Source organism: Ictalurus furcatus, chromosome 28 (assembly GCF_023375685.1).
Source record: "Ictalurus furcatus strain D&B chromosome 28, Billie_1.0, whole genome shotgun sequence".
Lineage (NCBI taxonomy): Eukaryota > Metazoa > Chordata > Actinopteri > Siluriformes > Ictaluridae > Ictalurus > Ictalurus furcatus.
Window position 1 is genome coordinate 14,670,938 of NC_071282.1, and position 15,201 is coordinate 14,686,138.

General features: G+C 38.4%; 2 protein-coding genes across 2 annotated transcripts; one reads left to right on the forward strand and one right to left on the reverse strand.

The window, feature by feature from the left end:
- Positions 1–1,078: 1,078 nt before the first annotated feature.
- On the reverse strand, positions 1,079–8,613 carry spra (sepiapterin reductase a). The gene is made up of 3 exons (XM_053618131.1): positions 4,816–8,613; positions 3,406–3,696; positions 1,079–2,437 (listed from the first exon to the last, which is right to left on the reverse strand). The coding sequence occupies exons 1-3, from the start codon at positions 5,150–5,152 to the stop codon at positions 2,247–2,249; spliced, it is 819 nt and encodes a 272-aa protein (XP_053474106.1). The 5' UTR covers positions 5,153–8,613; the 3' UTR covers positions 1,079–2,246.
- Positions 8,614–8,744: 131 nt separating this feature from the next.
- Positions 8,745–13,868, forward strand: exosc2 (exosome component 2). The gene is made up of 9 exons (XM_053618130.1): positions 8,745–9,015; positions 9,510–9,611; positions 9,741–9,786; positions 9,888–9,977; positions 10,637–10,702; positions 10,850–10,918; positions 11,077–11,253; positions 11,368–11,496; positions 13,184–13,868. Exons 1-9 carry the CDS (start codon positions 8,891–8,893, stop codon positions 13,262–13,264), a joined length of 885 nt encoding a protein of 294 aa, XP_053474105.1. The 5' UTR covers positions 8,745–8,890; the 3' UTR covers positions 13,265–13,868.
- Positions 13,869–15,201: the final 1,333 nt, after the last annotated feature.

Consider the following 15,201-nt stretch of genomic DNA (forward strand, 5'->3'; position numbering starts at 1 on the left):
AAAAAAAAATCAGCGTGACAGTTTGGAACATTTGTAGCCAGGATAATTATTCCTCCTTTGCCTTGAGGTTAAATGATACACTTTTTGGACTTGCCCCTAAAAAATACAGTTGCCTTCATGAGTGCTAATTGTTTCCTTTTATCACATCCATAGAAATAATAATTTATCCAGTCGATGAGCAACTACTTACACGGAATTTAAGGATGCACCATTCAGAAAAAGAAACCTATTTAAACTTCATACTATAAATTATACTAACACTGGAAATCACCCAACTGTCCAGATTAGTTTCTGGAGCATGTGTGCCAGGAAACACATTTTGTATTTTTATATATTTTTTATTATTTTTTTTTTTTAAATCAGGCCTCAGCTTCTCTTGCCTGACTTGTTCAGTTGTGACAGTCAAGAGCAGGCCCACTGTCTGGTTCAGGCAATCCTCAAATCTCCAGACCAGATATCTGCTGTAATACCGAGTGGAAAATACATATACATAGCCTAATTCATAATATAATTTATATTAATTAATGACTAAACAGATTTCCTGGATGGAAATTGCTCGAAAAAGTGTTTAAAATGCAGAATTAAATGTAACACAGTGCTCATGAGACAGGTTAGCTCCTGTTTTCACGTATATTATCAATAAACAGGCATTCCTTCAGCAGCTTCTCCATTTTCTTTAAATATTTTTTTTTTGGAAAATGTAGCAAAATGTACATTTGGAAAGTAAATCTTTCACAACTTGTCATGTATCTTTTTTTTTTTTCCCAGCTTCCATTATGCCCAGAATGTGAGAAATTTGGTCTGTGAAGTACCTAACTCATACGGTAAAAAAATTTTTTACAAAAATACTTAATTAAAAGAAACATTGGAAAGAACTAACCTAAAATGGCACCTTTATTACATTTAAGGACATTGCAAGTTACAAAATCACAATAATGCAACTACAGATTACAGAAGCTACAGATTCCATGAATTATGTCAACAGAATTAGGAATGCCACTGTGATTTGGTTTAATCTAGGATAGAGATGCACTGATACCACAATTTTGGTTGATTTCAGGTGGAACTGTATTTAAAAAAAAAAAATAATTAAAAAAAAAATAAATAAATCTACTTAGCCATTTGTTCGGATCAACACCAAAAAATAGATTTGTATAATAACTGGCACCTCCTCCACACAGCAGTAGCTTTTTACTTTGCTAGCGAACCAATTTGACCAACATATTTCCTACTGTAAGAGTGGGTATTATATTATGTACACCGATTAGCCATAACATTAAAACCACTGACATGTGAAGGGAATAAGGTTGATTATCTCGTTACAATGGCACCTGTATGGGGTGGGATATATTAGGCAGCAAGTGAACAGTCAGTTCTTGAAGTTGATGTGTTGGAAGCAAGAAAAATGGGCAAGCGTAAGGATCCGAGCGACTTCGATAAGGGCCAAATTGTGATGGCTGGACGACTGGGTCAGAGCATCTCCAAAACGGCAGGTCCTGTGGATGTCCGGTCCGGTCTAACAGAAGTGCTACTGTTCCACAAACTGCTGAAAATGTTAATGATGACCTCGTCCTCTGATTATTTCGTACAACTGCAATTATTTGTGAAATTAAAATGAAAGTAAGATGATCAATTTCAACAAATTGTCTCAACACTCTCTCCATTTTACAAAGATCTGAGGACATGCGAGACGCAAAAGGTGCACAACTTGCGATGAACACAAAGTCATGCATGGAAACGGCTCAAGGGCAGATTTCTTTTGCGATACATCAAAACTTATGCGACAATTTGTCTTTTTTTTTTTTTTAAGGATTACGTCATCACTCACACCATTTTATCTGTAAAAGGCCAACTGGATGGAAACTGGTGGGAGACAGCAAATATCGCAAATGTTGTTGTTTTTTTTTTACGCACATTCACGTTGTCGATGACAGAAATGCGCAAAAAGTGGATGGAAACTTGTGATAGAAAGGTGTCAGAACACAGTGCATCGCAACTTGCTGCGTATGGGGCTGTGTAGCCGTAGACTGGTCAGAGTGCCCAAAGAAGGCAAGCTGGTGGAGGGAGTGTGATGCTCTGGGCAATGTTCTACTGAGATACCTTGGGTGTTACTCTGACACGTGCCACCTATTTAAACACCTTCACAGGTCTTGTGTCCATTGAGTCCATTCTTCGAAGAGCTGTTTTGGCCGTACAATATTAGGCAGGTGGCTTTAATGCTATGGCTGATCAGTGTCCTATATTTATTACAAATCATAAAAGTCTAGATGAGCTCCAGATTCATAGTCGTCCTTTAACAGGACCTTGATCAGCTTCCCCACGGACTCTTCGCAGGTCAGCAGGCGGCCCTCAGAGTGCATTGCCGTAATAGCCGATCTAATATTGTCGTCCGCTGTGTTAGATCGAGCATGGACATGCATTTCTGTGTCCAGAGGGCCTGTAGAATTAAAGAGATTAACATAGGTGATCAGTGCACTGATGGATATAAGGAACTGCCCACCGTTGAATAGGATTATTCAATTACGCAAAACTTGTGGGTTTATTATTTATTTAAAAGAAAATATCAAATATGTAGCCTAGTCCTTCATAAGAAATCTGCCTGTTTTTGATCTAATCATTAGATATTCATTTGTGTTATCTGAGGTAACAGTATGTTCTTAATCTGTATTTTTGAAAGTCAGTAAGCACTTTTGATTTATTTTTTAACACTCGTAGTGTCATTTTTGCTCAAAAAATTGACAAATTTCATTCACACACTAAAAACTACAGCTGCTATAAAAAGGTACAACAAACAATATACATGCTTCCCTGTATTATTTATTCCAGAAGATATTTATTCTATTGTGTATAATGCACTATGAACAGATGAATATTTTCTGCATATATGATTGGTTTTCTGTCTGTTTATACGCAGATTGAACTTTGTTTGTATGAAATCCAACAAAATTAGGCTGGGGGATGAAAAAAATCCAGCCTTAATACATCGAATCCAGGTTTTTTTTTTTTAAAGCAGATCCTCTTTCATAGCTTATGTAATCACATGCATTTATGTAACTTATTCACATAGTACACATAGTCCGAGTAGTGAAGTGGCAAGAGAAGAATGCGTTTATTTTCTGCTTCTAGTTCAAAAACTGATATATCTGATCTGTCCATGGCTTTAATCACCACACAATCCATTTTCATTGTATTATTTATAGAATAAACTAATCATTAATGGTTAAGCATTAAAATGTAACTGTTGACCACATACGGTCGTGTTAGTTTATCCGTACCATTGTATGGAAGGAATTTTGCGTAGCTGGACCGTCACAAATTATAGTTAAATAACAGTGTACTAAAGGATCAAGTTGATCGGATCTCCAAGATCCAATATACAGTAAAATGTGTGCTTTACAGGTTTACCTGGAGCATAGTTGAGAACCCTGAGCTCAGACTCTTCCTTGGCCAGCACGCGGAACATCATGTTGCGTGCCGCTTTACCCGTGCAGTAGAGCACCCAGGAGGGAAAAGGCTGCAGAGCACAGAGAGAGCTCACATGCACCACACAGCGGCGCAGACCCACGTGAGCTGGAAATGCCTTCAGGATCCCAGCAGTCAAACACAGCGCTGAGCTCACATTCATCGACAGATACCGGTCAACTTCGTCCATGTCAGTGAAGCTTCGGAAGTAGCGTGAAACATCGCCCAGTGAAGCTTAAAGAGGGGGGAAATTATTTAGATCACATTAAAGTCACACTCATGGTCGGTGTTGCAAAATGCTTCCACATTTAGGTTCTTTGAATGGTTAACTTTAATTCTAGCATTTAATCGAGTATTACTTTGAGTTATAAATGATACTTATAAGACTATAAGAGTGATACTTGTAGGATTCTATATGAAACCTGTAAATTCACACATTTAAAATCTGTATCCTGTGTTTATATGTTTCTGTAAAGCTGATTTGAGACAATATCCACTGGTAAAAGCGCTATACAAATAAAATTGAATTAAATCTCTCAATGTTTATGTTAATTACTTGCACAACTGAAACCGATGAACAGGACACTGGATTTTTGGCCAATTAAAAGTACGCTGCTCCCAAATAGAGAGGGAATGAAAACAGGACGAATTTATTCATATGGTGTCAGTAGGAGTTGGATTTGGAAATGTTGATGCAAATAATAAATAAAAACAAATAAATTTGTGTTTCGTTAAAATATTTTGGGGTAAGTGGACAATTTGGGGGGTCTGTTATAATAAATGAAATAAAAACTTTTGTTGACTTCACCCTAACAGCAACTTTTAAAACTTTTTTTTTTTTTTTAATAACAAAAAAAATCTCAGTTTCTATATGACCTTTCACATGTTCAATTCATGAACTTAGGCATGTATATTTCTATCCCCATAGAAGTTCATGACAGAGGAATTTCCAAACTGTTAGAATTATGGTAGATTTTATACTGAAAAATGGCAGTGTACGGTATTTCTTTACAAAAGTCTCCCTCTTGAGCATGTCTCCACAATGTAAAGTAAATTCTATTAATTTAACATCATCAAAAGACTAAACATTTCATTTTAAGTATGCAAATGTGTGCAATTTTAATTTAACGAAGCATCATGGCAAAAGATACTGTATTTATTTATTTGTTTGTTTACTTTAATTGTTTTTAATCCCTATTCCACTGGAGTGTCTTACCTTAAAAAAAAAAGTATGTTTATATTTGATATGAGTAGCTATAAATGATGCACTCAATGAACCATAGACCAGCCTGAAACACAACACTGTCTAATTAATCTAATAATCTATGAGTTTTCTGTTTACAGATCACTCACCTGCGTTATTAAACAGGTAGAGGCTGTTGATATCAGAGCTTGGTGTCTCTCTGAGTTCTTTTATAACGCTTTCCACTCCATCTTTCTGCCCCAGATCTGCAACCACACAGCGGATAACCAGACCGTCTCTACCCGAGGATAAATCCTCCTGCAGTTCCCGCAGCTTATCTTCAGATCTGGCAACCAGGACGAGCACCGAGCCCGGTTTTAGGAGCGCTGATATTTCTTTAGCAAGACATCTTCCGAAACCTTTGGACGCTCCTGTTATGATGCAAAGAGCCCTGCCGAGGTCTTTCGTCTCTGACGAAGCTACATTTGAAGTATTATTAGCTTCCATGTCGCCCTTTCCAAACGAAATCAAAATTTCAACGAGATCTCACTTGTTGATTATATTGGACGCGAGACTGGTGCACTTCCGGGATTTGGACCAATGAGCTTAGGAGTGCGCACCACGCCCCTTGGAGCAGCAAATCAAGCGTCAAACATTACCACAATGGATAAAGGAAAAGAAAATTATTTAACACTTTAATCGTTCATTAAACCTGTTACTGAGCTCAGTCACGTGCTATAATCGGATAAGATTTTCCATGAATATGAGACTTGTTCACTTGCTAGAATTAATTCTTTTATCCATATATAACACTATTATATATTAGGTCACGTTTGGACAATGCTGTATAAAATTTTTACCATTATATAAAATAAAGATTATAAAATAAAGCAATAGAGCAAAATGAGCAACTGAGTGAAAATGTAATTCAATTCAATTCAATTTTATTTGTATAGCACTTTTAACAATGGACATTGTCTCAAAGCAGCTTTACAGAAACATATAAGGACAGTCTACAGATTTTAAGTGTGTGAATTTATCCCTATTGAGCGAGCCGGTGATGACAGTGGTGAGGGAAAAACTCCCTAAGATGATATGAAGAAGAAACCTTGAGTGGAACCAGACTCAGAAGGGAACCCGTCCTCATCTGGGTCACAACGGATAAGTTGAAAGTAAAGGAAAGTTCATTATTGTTTTTATATGACGTCTGTTTTTGAACTAGTCCACTGTTCACTAACGGAGACCTGAGTGCAGAATTGTATGTGGTAATTGCATTTAAACTTTTTTCTTCTTCTAAGACCGTGAATATACAGGGTTCTACTAGATCAGCGGTTCTCACAGTGGGGTCCAGGGTTCTGTGAAGGGGGTCAGATATTTTTTAAATCATATTATTTAGTCAGATTATTATTATTTTTTAATAATTGAGTTAATTTGAAACCTCAGTAACTTCCATCCATCCATCCATTTTCCATACCACTTATCCTACACAGGGTCATGGGGGAGCATGGAGCCTAAACTCAATAACAACGTAATTGCACCACACACAATCTTCTCTCCACACAAATCTGACCATTTCTTTATTTTCTTTATCTCCACCCTCTATCTCTTTTCATCGCAATCTTCGCTCCCTTTCCCCATCACACTTCTCCTCCATTGTCACAACCCTATTTCCCTCTGATAGCCACCTCTCCTCACTTGACTTAAACACCGCAACTGACATGCTATGTTCCACCCTAACATCTTCTCTTGACAGCATCTGCCCCCTAACCTCCAGACCTGCTCGCACATCACCCTCTAGCCCTTGGATCTCAGAAGCTCTGCGTAACAACCGGGCCAAACTAAGAGCATCTGAAAAGAAATGGCGTAAATCTAATAATCCAACTGACCTAACCAATTACCAAACACTTCTTTCCTCTTTTTCCAATAGCATCTAACCCTAACCCTAACCCTAAGCCACATACTACCAAGAGAAGATTCTTGGCAGTTCTCCCAACACCCGCACTCTCTTCAAAACCTTTTCTTCTCTTCTCTGTCCCCCTCCTTCCCCTTCCCCTACCTCTCTCACTGCAGATGACTTTGCCACTTTCTTTTTGCCAACAAGGTTACATCAATCAGGAACCAGTTCTCAACCCCAGACACGCATAGACCGGCTCCTCCTCCATGTAACTCCCAACTGACTTCCTTCTCTCCTCTCTCAGAGACTGATGTCTCTAAACTCCTCCTCTCTAGCCATCCCACAACCTGTCCTCTTGACCCTATCCCTTCTCACCTTCTTCAGTCCATCTCCCCCACACTATTACCTGCACTCACACACATCTTTAAATAAATACCTCAATTAAGCAGGCCTGGGTTACCCCACTGATTAAAAAAACATGACTTAACCCTGCTACGGTTGACAGCTACAGACCTGTTTCCCTCCTCCCTTTTCTTTCCAAAACTCTTGAAAGAGCCGTTTTTAATCAACTCTCAAATTTTCTCACACAGAACAACCTCCTGGACACCAAGCAGTCTGGCTTCAAGAGCAATCACTCCACGGAGACTGCTCTGCTTTCCGTCACTGAAGCCTTACGACTAGCAAGAGCAACCTCTAGATCATCTGTCCTCATCCTACTCGACCTCTCTGCTGCTTTCGACACTGTGAACCATCAGATCCTCCTGTCAACTCTCTCCAGCCTGGGCATCACCGGAACAGCTCTGCGCCGGGTGGAATCCTATCTCTCAGACAGATCCTTCAAGGTATCATGGAGGGGAGGTATTTCTGAAACTCAGCAACTCACAACTGGCGTTCCACAGGGGTCATTTCTGGGTTCACTGCTCTTTTCTATCTACACTACATCTCTGGGGCAGGTGATTGAGTCTCATGGCTTCTCATATCATTGCTATGCTGATGACACCCAGCTCTATTTGTCCTTCCAGCCTGACGATCCATCCGTCTGTGCACGTATCTCTGCTTGCCTGTCGGACATCTCAGTCTGGATGAGGGAACACCACCTTAAGCTCAACCTGGCAAAATCTGAGCTTCTCGTTATCCCAGCCTGTCCCTCACTCAACCACAACCTCACTGTACAGCTCGGCTCAACCACATTCAAGCCAACCAGGACGGCCAGGAACCTTGGAGTGATTCTCGATGACAGCTTGACCTTTACAGACCACATCTCAACAACTGCATGGTCCTGTAGGTTCATCCTGTACAACATCAAGAAAATCAGACCCTATCTCACCGAACAGGCTACACAACTACTAGTGCAGGCTCTTGTTATCTCAAAACTGGACTACTGCAACTCACTACTCTCACTACTACTAGCTCCATCAAACCCCTCCAGATAATTCAGAATGCAGCAGCATGCCTTGTCTTCAACCAGCCCAAGAGAACCCATGTCACACCCCTCTTCATCTCCCTCCACTGGCTTCCTGTAGCCACCTGTATCAAATTCAAGGCCTTGATGCTCACCTACAAGACCTTGTCTGGAACAGCACCCTCCTACCTCAACTCTCTCCTGAAGGTTTACGTTCCCTCATGCAATCTGTGATCAATCCACGACCGACGCTTAGTTCTGCCTACTCAGCGTGGCTCAAGGTCCCTTTCAAGAACATTCAAACTAACTGTTCCTCAGTGGTGGAATGAACTTCCAACCTCAGTCCGCACCGCAGAATCTCTCACCATCTTCAAAAAAACAGCTAAAGACCTAACCAACCCATAAAAAAATAAAAATAAAAATAAATTACTCTGGCACTTAACACCTCTACTCTGCGCACTTGGCTTCTTCTGGAACTCAATTAATGGATCCTATATGGTAGCACTACTTGTATTGTTCTCTGCTTGATATATCGCTTTGCTTGTATTTCCTCATTTGTAAGTCGCTTTGGATAAAAGCATCTGCTAAATGAATAAATGTAAATGTAAATGTAACTTCAAACCAAGTAACATCAATTTGGACCGAATGTGTTACCTCAGTGGAGTCTAGGAATGAAAGAATATTATTTTGTTCATATTTAACATATGTAGCTCATATTTTAACGCTTGGATTATATTCATAAAATAAATCTATGTTGAGGTGGTTTAGTCAATGTATTTTACACTTAGATGTAAACTAAACAAAACAAACCACCTGTTCTACGTGAGTTTGAACAGGGGTTTTATCCTAATCTGGCAACCTCAGACAGATTTAACAGGACAATAGATGGCGGTATTTGTGCAAAGAAAACTCTGACACGGCCATTTTAGTATAAACACATGGTTTAGGTATGGCGGTGGATATGAGATTGCCTGCGAGAAAACAAGCGTTTCTGCCAGCTATTCATTCCAGTTCGGACAGTAAACATTTGGTAGTTCCGGGGGATGTTATCACATCAGACACAGGGTTTATGAGGTAAATATGAATGAGTGTAAAGCAGTGTAGTGGGTTAACTGCAACGCCATCACTCAGTCAATACCGGATGCTAGCCTAATACTTTATCTAAGTCAATTTGTTGTTTGTATCAAACATATTTTCTTTTTTGTTTTTATTTCACTTCGTTTCTGTCTAGCTGCTAGTCGACTGGTGTCCTTTTCCCTCCATTTTTCTTTATCTACCTCCTATTTTATCTGCAAAACACAATCCCATGTTCATTTCATGCTGTCTTCCTGTTCCATTTTGAGGTAAGGGTGCGCAAACTTTCGCACTCAAGTCTATGGCCTTGTTTACACTTGGTATTTCTTCTCAGATGATCATTGGCCAATGGGGAACAGTGTAAACAGGGTGATGTGTGTCCGGGCTTTTCCGTTGTGGCCCTTGATGCACAATTCCAATGTTTTGAAGCAGATCTGATTTATTGATGTATTTTTCGCATAAATGTAAATCTTGTGAACGTAAATGTTCTTCAGAGGCCATGGAACGTACATGGACGATGAAAAACTCACTGCTTCGGTGGCTGGTGAGGTGGAACGAGTCAACAAACTCATCTGTGTGAGGCCGCTGAAGACGAGGTGAGATCTCTGAAATCTGTCAGGCTCTGTTTTCTCCGAGACCAACCCCAAGATATAACATCACACTGTTTAAAGTCACATGAATATTGAATTTAAACAGATATACCCCTTGTTTTTTGGTTTTTCCAGGTTCAACGGTGAAGTCGGTGATGTGGTTGTTGGTCGGATCACTGAGGTTTGTGAACGTTAAGGATCTTGAAACATCAATTGTGCTGCCAGTCCTGGACCGCTTAAGGAGACTAATAAGGATGTTTTTTCATGACTGTTTGACTGTAGGTTCAGCAGAAACGCTGGAAAGTGGGGACGAACTCCCGACTGGACTCCATATTGCTTCTGTCTTCAGTCAATCTTCCTGGGGGAGAGTTGGTAAGTATAGAGTAACCTCAGGCTGTGCTGTTAAACGAAAATAATCAGTGACGGTGTGGTGTGATTGCGTTACCACATTAGAAGCATTTAGAATTTATTTAAGAATGTCATGTACCTTTTATGTTTATAGTTACATTTAATGGTGTCGAACGTCCATGAAACAAGTTAGTTTCTGATATCAGTTATGCTATATAGAAACAGTTATTCCCTTATCTTTTCTTTCTTAACGTTAAGGCTTTACCATGTCGGAAAACGTACCGACTCGGACAAAGCTGACGCCGGAGACTCCTTCCGTAAATACTAAATACACGTCTTCTCTTGGATAAGTTTGTCATATCAATACTTGGCCATGTTTTTAATCTGTTTATATGGAACATCTGCCATATAAGTCCACGTGAAAGTTGTTACTATAGAAACGATCATGTATTAGAACGAGCACGTTATTATAAATCAGTATATCTGTACCTTCTGACCAATCGGAATCGAGGATTCGGCAGCAGTGGAATAAAATCACAAATCTTACTATATACGTTGAAGAATATTTTGCGTAAGGAGATGAGATTGAGAGTGAACATAACCACATGGTTGGAATTGGGGCATAGCACTGTGTGGGTAAGTGGCGTATGATTTCTGACTAACCTTTAACGTTAATATTTCAGAGGAGGCGATCGGCAGAAGACGAACTTACCATGAGAGACTATCTTCAGGAAGGGGACCTCATTAGTGTATCCTAACACTAGACGAGCACTAGGATGGTTTAACGTGTGTGTGTGTGTGTGTATAAGTGAATGTCTTCAAATGACTATCAGAAAACTCTTTCCATGTTGCTGCTTTGCTTGTTATTGTATAAGGACTTCCTTGACTTGTTTAAGGCAGAGGTACAGTCAGTGTTTTCAGATGGAGCCCTCTCTCTTCACACACGCAGCTTAAAGTACGGCAAGGTACGTTGGAAAAGAAACCTTACGTAATGCATTAATACACTTTGCATATTCATATTTGCTGTAAGCAGTCACTTACTGTTTTTTTTAAATAAAATGTTCTTTATTTTTTTATTTTTTTTAGTATTTTTAGTGTTTGCGTGTTTTTATGTCTTGCTTAGCTGGGACAGGGGGTACTCGTGCAAGTATCGCCCTCGCTCATCAAGAGACAAAAAACTCATTTCCACAATCTGACATGTGGAGCGTCCATCATACTAGGGAACAACGGCTACGTTTGGATTTACCCCACACCGGGGCACCAAGATGAAGAGGCAGGAGGGTATTACACAAGCCTGGAGGTGAGGAGAATCTTTGTTGTAATTGAGAAGCTGTTTATATTGCTGTGTGTGTTGTGTGTGGCTTTTTTTGATCAGTTACTGAAATCCTGTGTTCCTTCTTGGTTTGGTTTTCAGCCCGTCCCTCTGTCAGATCGGGAAATCATTTCTAGACTGAGGAACTGTTTACTGGCTCTGGCAGCTCACAAAGTGATGCTGTATGACACCAGCATACTCTACTGCTATGAATCCTCTCTGACACACCAGGTACTATTTGATTATAGGGCTGAGCAATATGACTATAATAATCCATATCATGATAAATTGTAAACTCTTTCAGTAGTAAATATTTTTGTTTTTATAGATGTAAATTAAGTACATTTTTCATTAGGTAATTTTTTTTATTATTATTAGGTAAATTAGAGAATCGTCAAACCTAGTTTTTCCTCGTGTTTTAAAAAAAAAAATTTTTTTAATGCAACATTATTGTTTTACTTGCATTTTCCCCACATATCCCACTCTTACTACATAACCTGGCTAATGTGCAGTAGGGATAGAACCGAATACGAATACATTATTCAGAATAAACAGATAATGTGTTATAAATAGATACAAATATCAGCAGGGGGTGCACTAGTCATTTTGGGAGTTGTTTTGTTCTAATAAATGCGTGCCAGAACGGTTCACAGGGACTATACCCGTGCAACGGGAGAGGGATCCCATGGAACGCAACTAGAGCTGGGCGATATATTGGTATAACATCAATTTCATGATAAATGATTACGTGATTCACTTTTCTGAGATATCGTTGTTATGGTGATGCATTTTTTGTTTTTAATAATTACAAATTAAATGGTACTGAATGGATACCGTAGATTTGACGTAATTTAAAATGATTTTTTAAAAAGTATCATCCATCTCGTTTTAACAAGGTTTTTTTTGTTTTGTTTATTTTACTACTGTTTTGCAGACAGTTTGTTAGCTAAATTATATATCGTGATGTGTAAAATAGAAATGTCTTCAAGTATCGTGATATGACATTTTTGTCATATCGCCCAGCCCTATACGCAACAAACGAATCACACGAGTGGAAGGTTTTTACGTCGATGGGGACGTGAGGAGGGGCTAGATGTGAAGCTTGCGGGACACAGAAATACCACGGAAATATTATTAACATGAACTAATACAATATAAATGCGGTGCTAAGTGATGCTTTTACAGCATCCTTAGTAATTGCCTGGTCAGGATTGCAGTGGTTTAAATTAGGCTACAATTTTGTTTATATTTTGGGAAATAGAGCTAGCTAAATTTGTTAGGAAATGTTGCAGGCAGGTACAAGCAAAAATAATAACCACATGAGCAGGATTTAAAAAATTATTAAATCTGTAGTTGAAACTACATTATGAACTAGAATGATGTAGCTGAGGTTGAGGAACTGTTAAAGCCAGAATTCACACCCCATGTGGAAAAGGCTGGCATTTCTACCTCTGGTTTTGTTTTGTTTTTTTTTGTTTTGTTTTGTTTTTTTTAAATCCAGGACTTGTGTATTTGAAGGTGATGTAAATGTAGGGGTGTACTTACTTTTCCCATGTGACTGATCTGTTTTTTGTTAATTTAAAGTGTGATAATTACTACAAAATGTCCATTTTATGTGTCATTTGATAGTGTATCACCTTTTATTAACAGGCACTGTTTCAAAGATGATCAAATGTTTCGGTGTCCAAATATGTCAAAAAACCAACGGTTCCCATGGGGTGTACTTATTTTTTCACACGACTGTATACAAAACAAAACAAAAACCCCACACCTTTTGTTTTAGGCCATGCCCACCTCTAACGTACGCTGATTCTCATCGGTTTGTACGATTTTCTTTAACGAGCACCACCTTGTAAAGCTGCTTACCTGTACCTTGTCACCTCTTTTAGAAATTCATAAAACGACTGTCCTTTTGCAGATCAAAGACATCTTGAAACCAGAGATCGTGGATGAAATCGTGATGGAGACACGCCAACGACTTCTTGACCAAGAGGGTTAGAACGCTCGCAGTCAGCATCATGAATATGAGAATACGAGTTCTCACACAAAGATTCGCACCAGTGTTAAGAACAAGTCTTGCCTTTTCATCATTCTGATTAAAAACAAAAAGACTCCAGGACAACATAAAGTCACCAGTAACACTCTGATGCTCGCCTGTAAAGGAACGTGTTTTGTGTTGTTGTTTTTTTCTGTTTTATTGTATTTTCTGGTTGTATTAAATCTGTGTCACATCTCTGACATTAATTCTGAGATACAAATCACAGTCTACAAGGTGTTTCAAAAGTCTCCATACATAGGGGATATTAACACTTTACTTTATAGTGGTGTGTGTATATATATAGAGAGAGAGAGAAAGAGAGAGACTGACTAACTCCGATAACCTTTTAAGTATTAATGTATGGAGATTTGTACAGACTGCCAAAAAACAAAACAAAAAAGCTTAAAGGTTTACTCCCACCCAGTCTCTGTCCTCTGCATCTGTAACACATCTGTCACGGACCTGTTTACTTAAAATGTGCTTATAATGAAAGTCTAAGCGCAGGTATGGAACTGTCAATAAACATTTCAAATATGTGACTAAACGACATGAAGTTTAAAATGGCCACCGTTGTACGTCTTACCAAATATGCATTTGTAGAGTTTTATCTTTAACTTTCCAGCAGTGGAGCAGTACAGTAAGGGTGGGTGATGTCACACACAATATGTAATCACAATACTCGGACGTTTCTATGATGTGCAATAGTTCTGCTAAGAAAGAGTAAAATTGCATTAAAAAGAAACATCTGGATTACAATTAGTGAATGTCTACAGAAATAAAATCAACACTAAAACAATCTTTTTTAAATTCATATTTTGAACAAAAGCTATCATAAAACCATACATATATCAGAAAAATATTACCCTGATATCAACATTATATTAATAAAACACTGATAACATCTTTCCCCCGTGAAGAAGGATTCTCATCTCTGAAGGGACGAATTATACAACTTTAGAAATGATGCATCTGAAGAATTCATGAGAACGTTCTACAGAAATGTTCGGTATGTATTAGATGTGTAAAGGATGATTGATGGAATCGAATCTTTCATTCTTTTCTCAATTTAGGCATGTCCCATTTATGTCTGTGGTAATTACACACAATCAATCTCCACCCCAAGACATGAATACACATGCCGTAGATGGAGATTAGATCCAATTTACTGAAGTAATATCCAGTAATAATAGTAGTATTAATATCCTACCAGCAGTAATAGTAAGGGCATAACAGTACTCTATTTCCAAAAGTGTACACTATTATTCTACGTAATATGCTACTAGTGTACAAAAAATACAAGATTTACTATAAATATGTGAAAATTTGAACATTGTTACATAATGTTCAATGAAATATTTATTTCTGTAGTGAGCTGTTTTGGATGTATAGTCTTATACCAATTTATACGGTCAATCAGGATTAACCTAGACTTGTTCTTGTGCTATATTCTTGAACTGTTTCTCTGCACTGGAAACGGTTTAAACTAATAAATGAAATGTTTTCATCAATGGGACATTTTCATGATTTCCTACATTATTATTGGAGTGATAGCAACCTTTAATAATAACCCTACATGTATTAAGGTTTGTTTTAAAACTGTGTACAAATGAAGATGAATTGGCATTTGTTAGATGATGCTTGCTGAATAAAATATTAGAAATATGAATGTGTATCTGATTTGAATATAGGCAACAGATTTTAACATAAATACTCATGCTGAGGAAAAATCAGTGGCTCTGTTATGCTGTGGGGGGAATTTATTTATTTCGCTGGCATGGTTTGGGTCCACTTGTACCCTTTAGAGGGAAGTTTCGCTGCAAATCAATACAAAGTTCTTCTATGGCTATTTCTATCCTGATGGGCGTGGTTTTTTCCAGGGTGACTCCGCCACAGGGCAA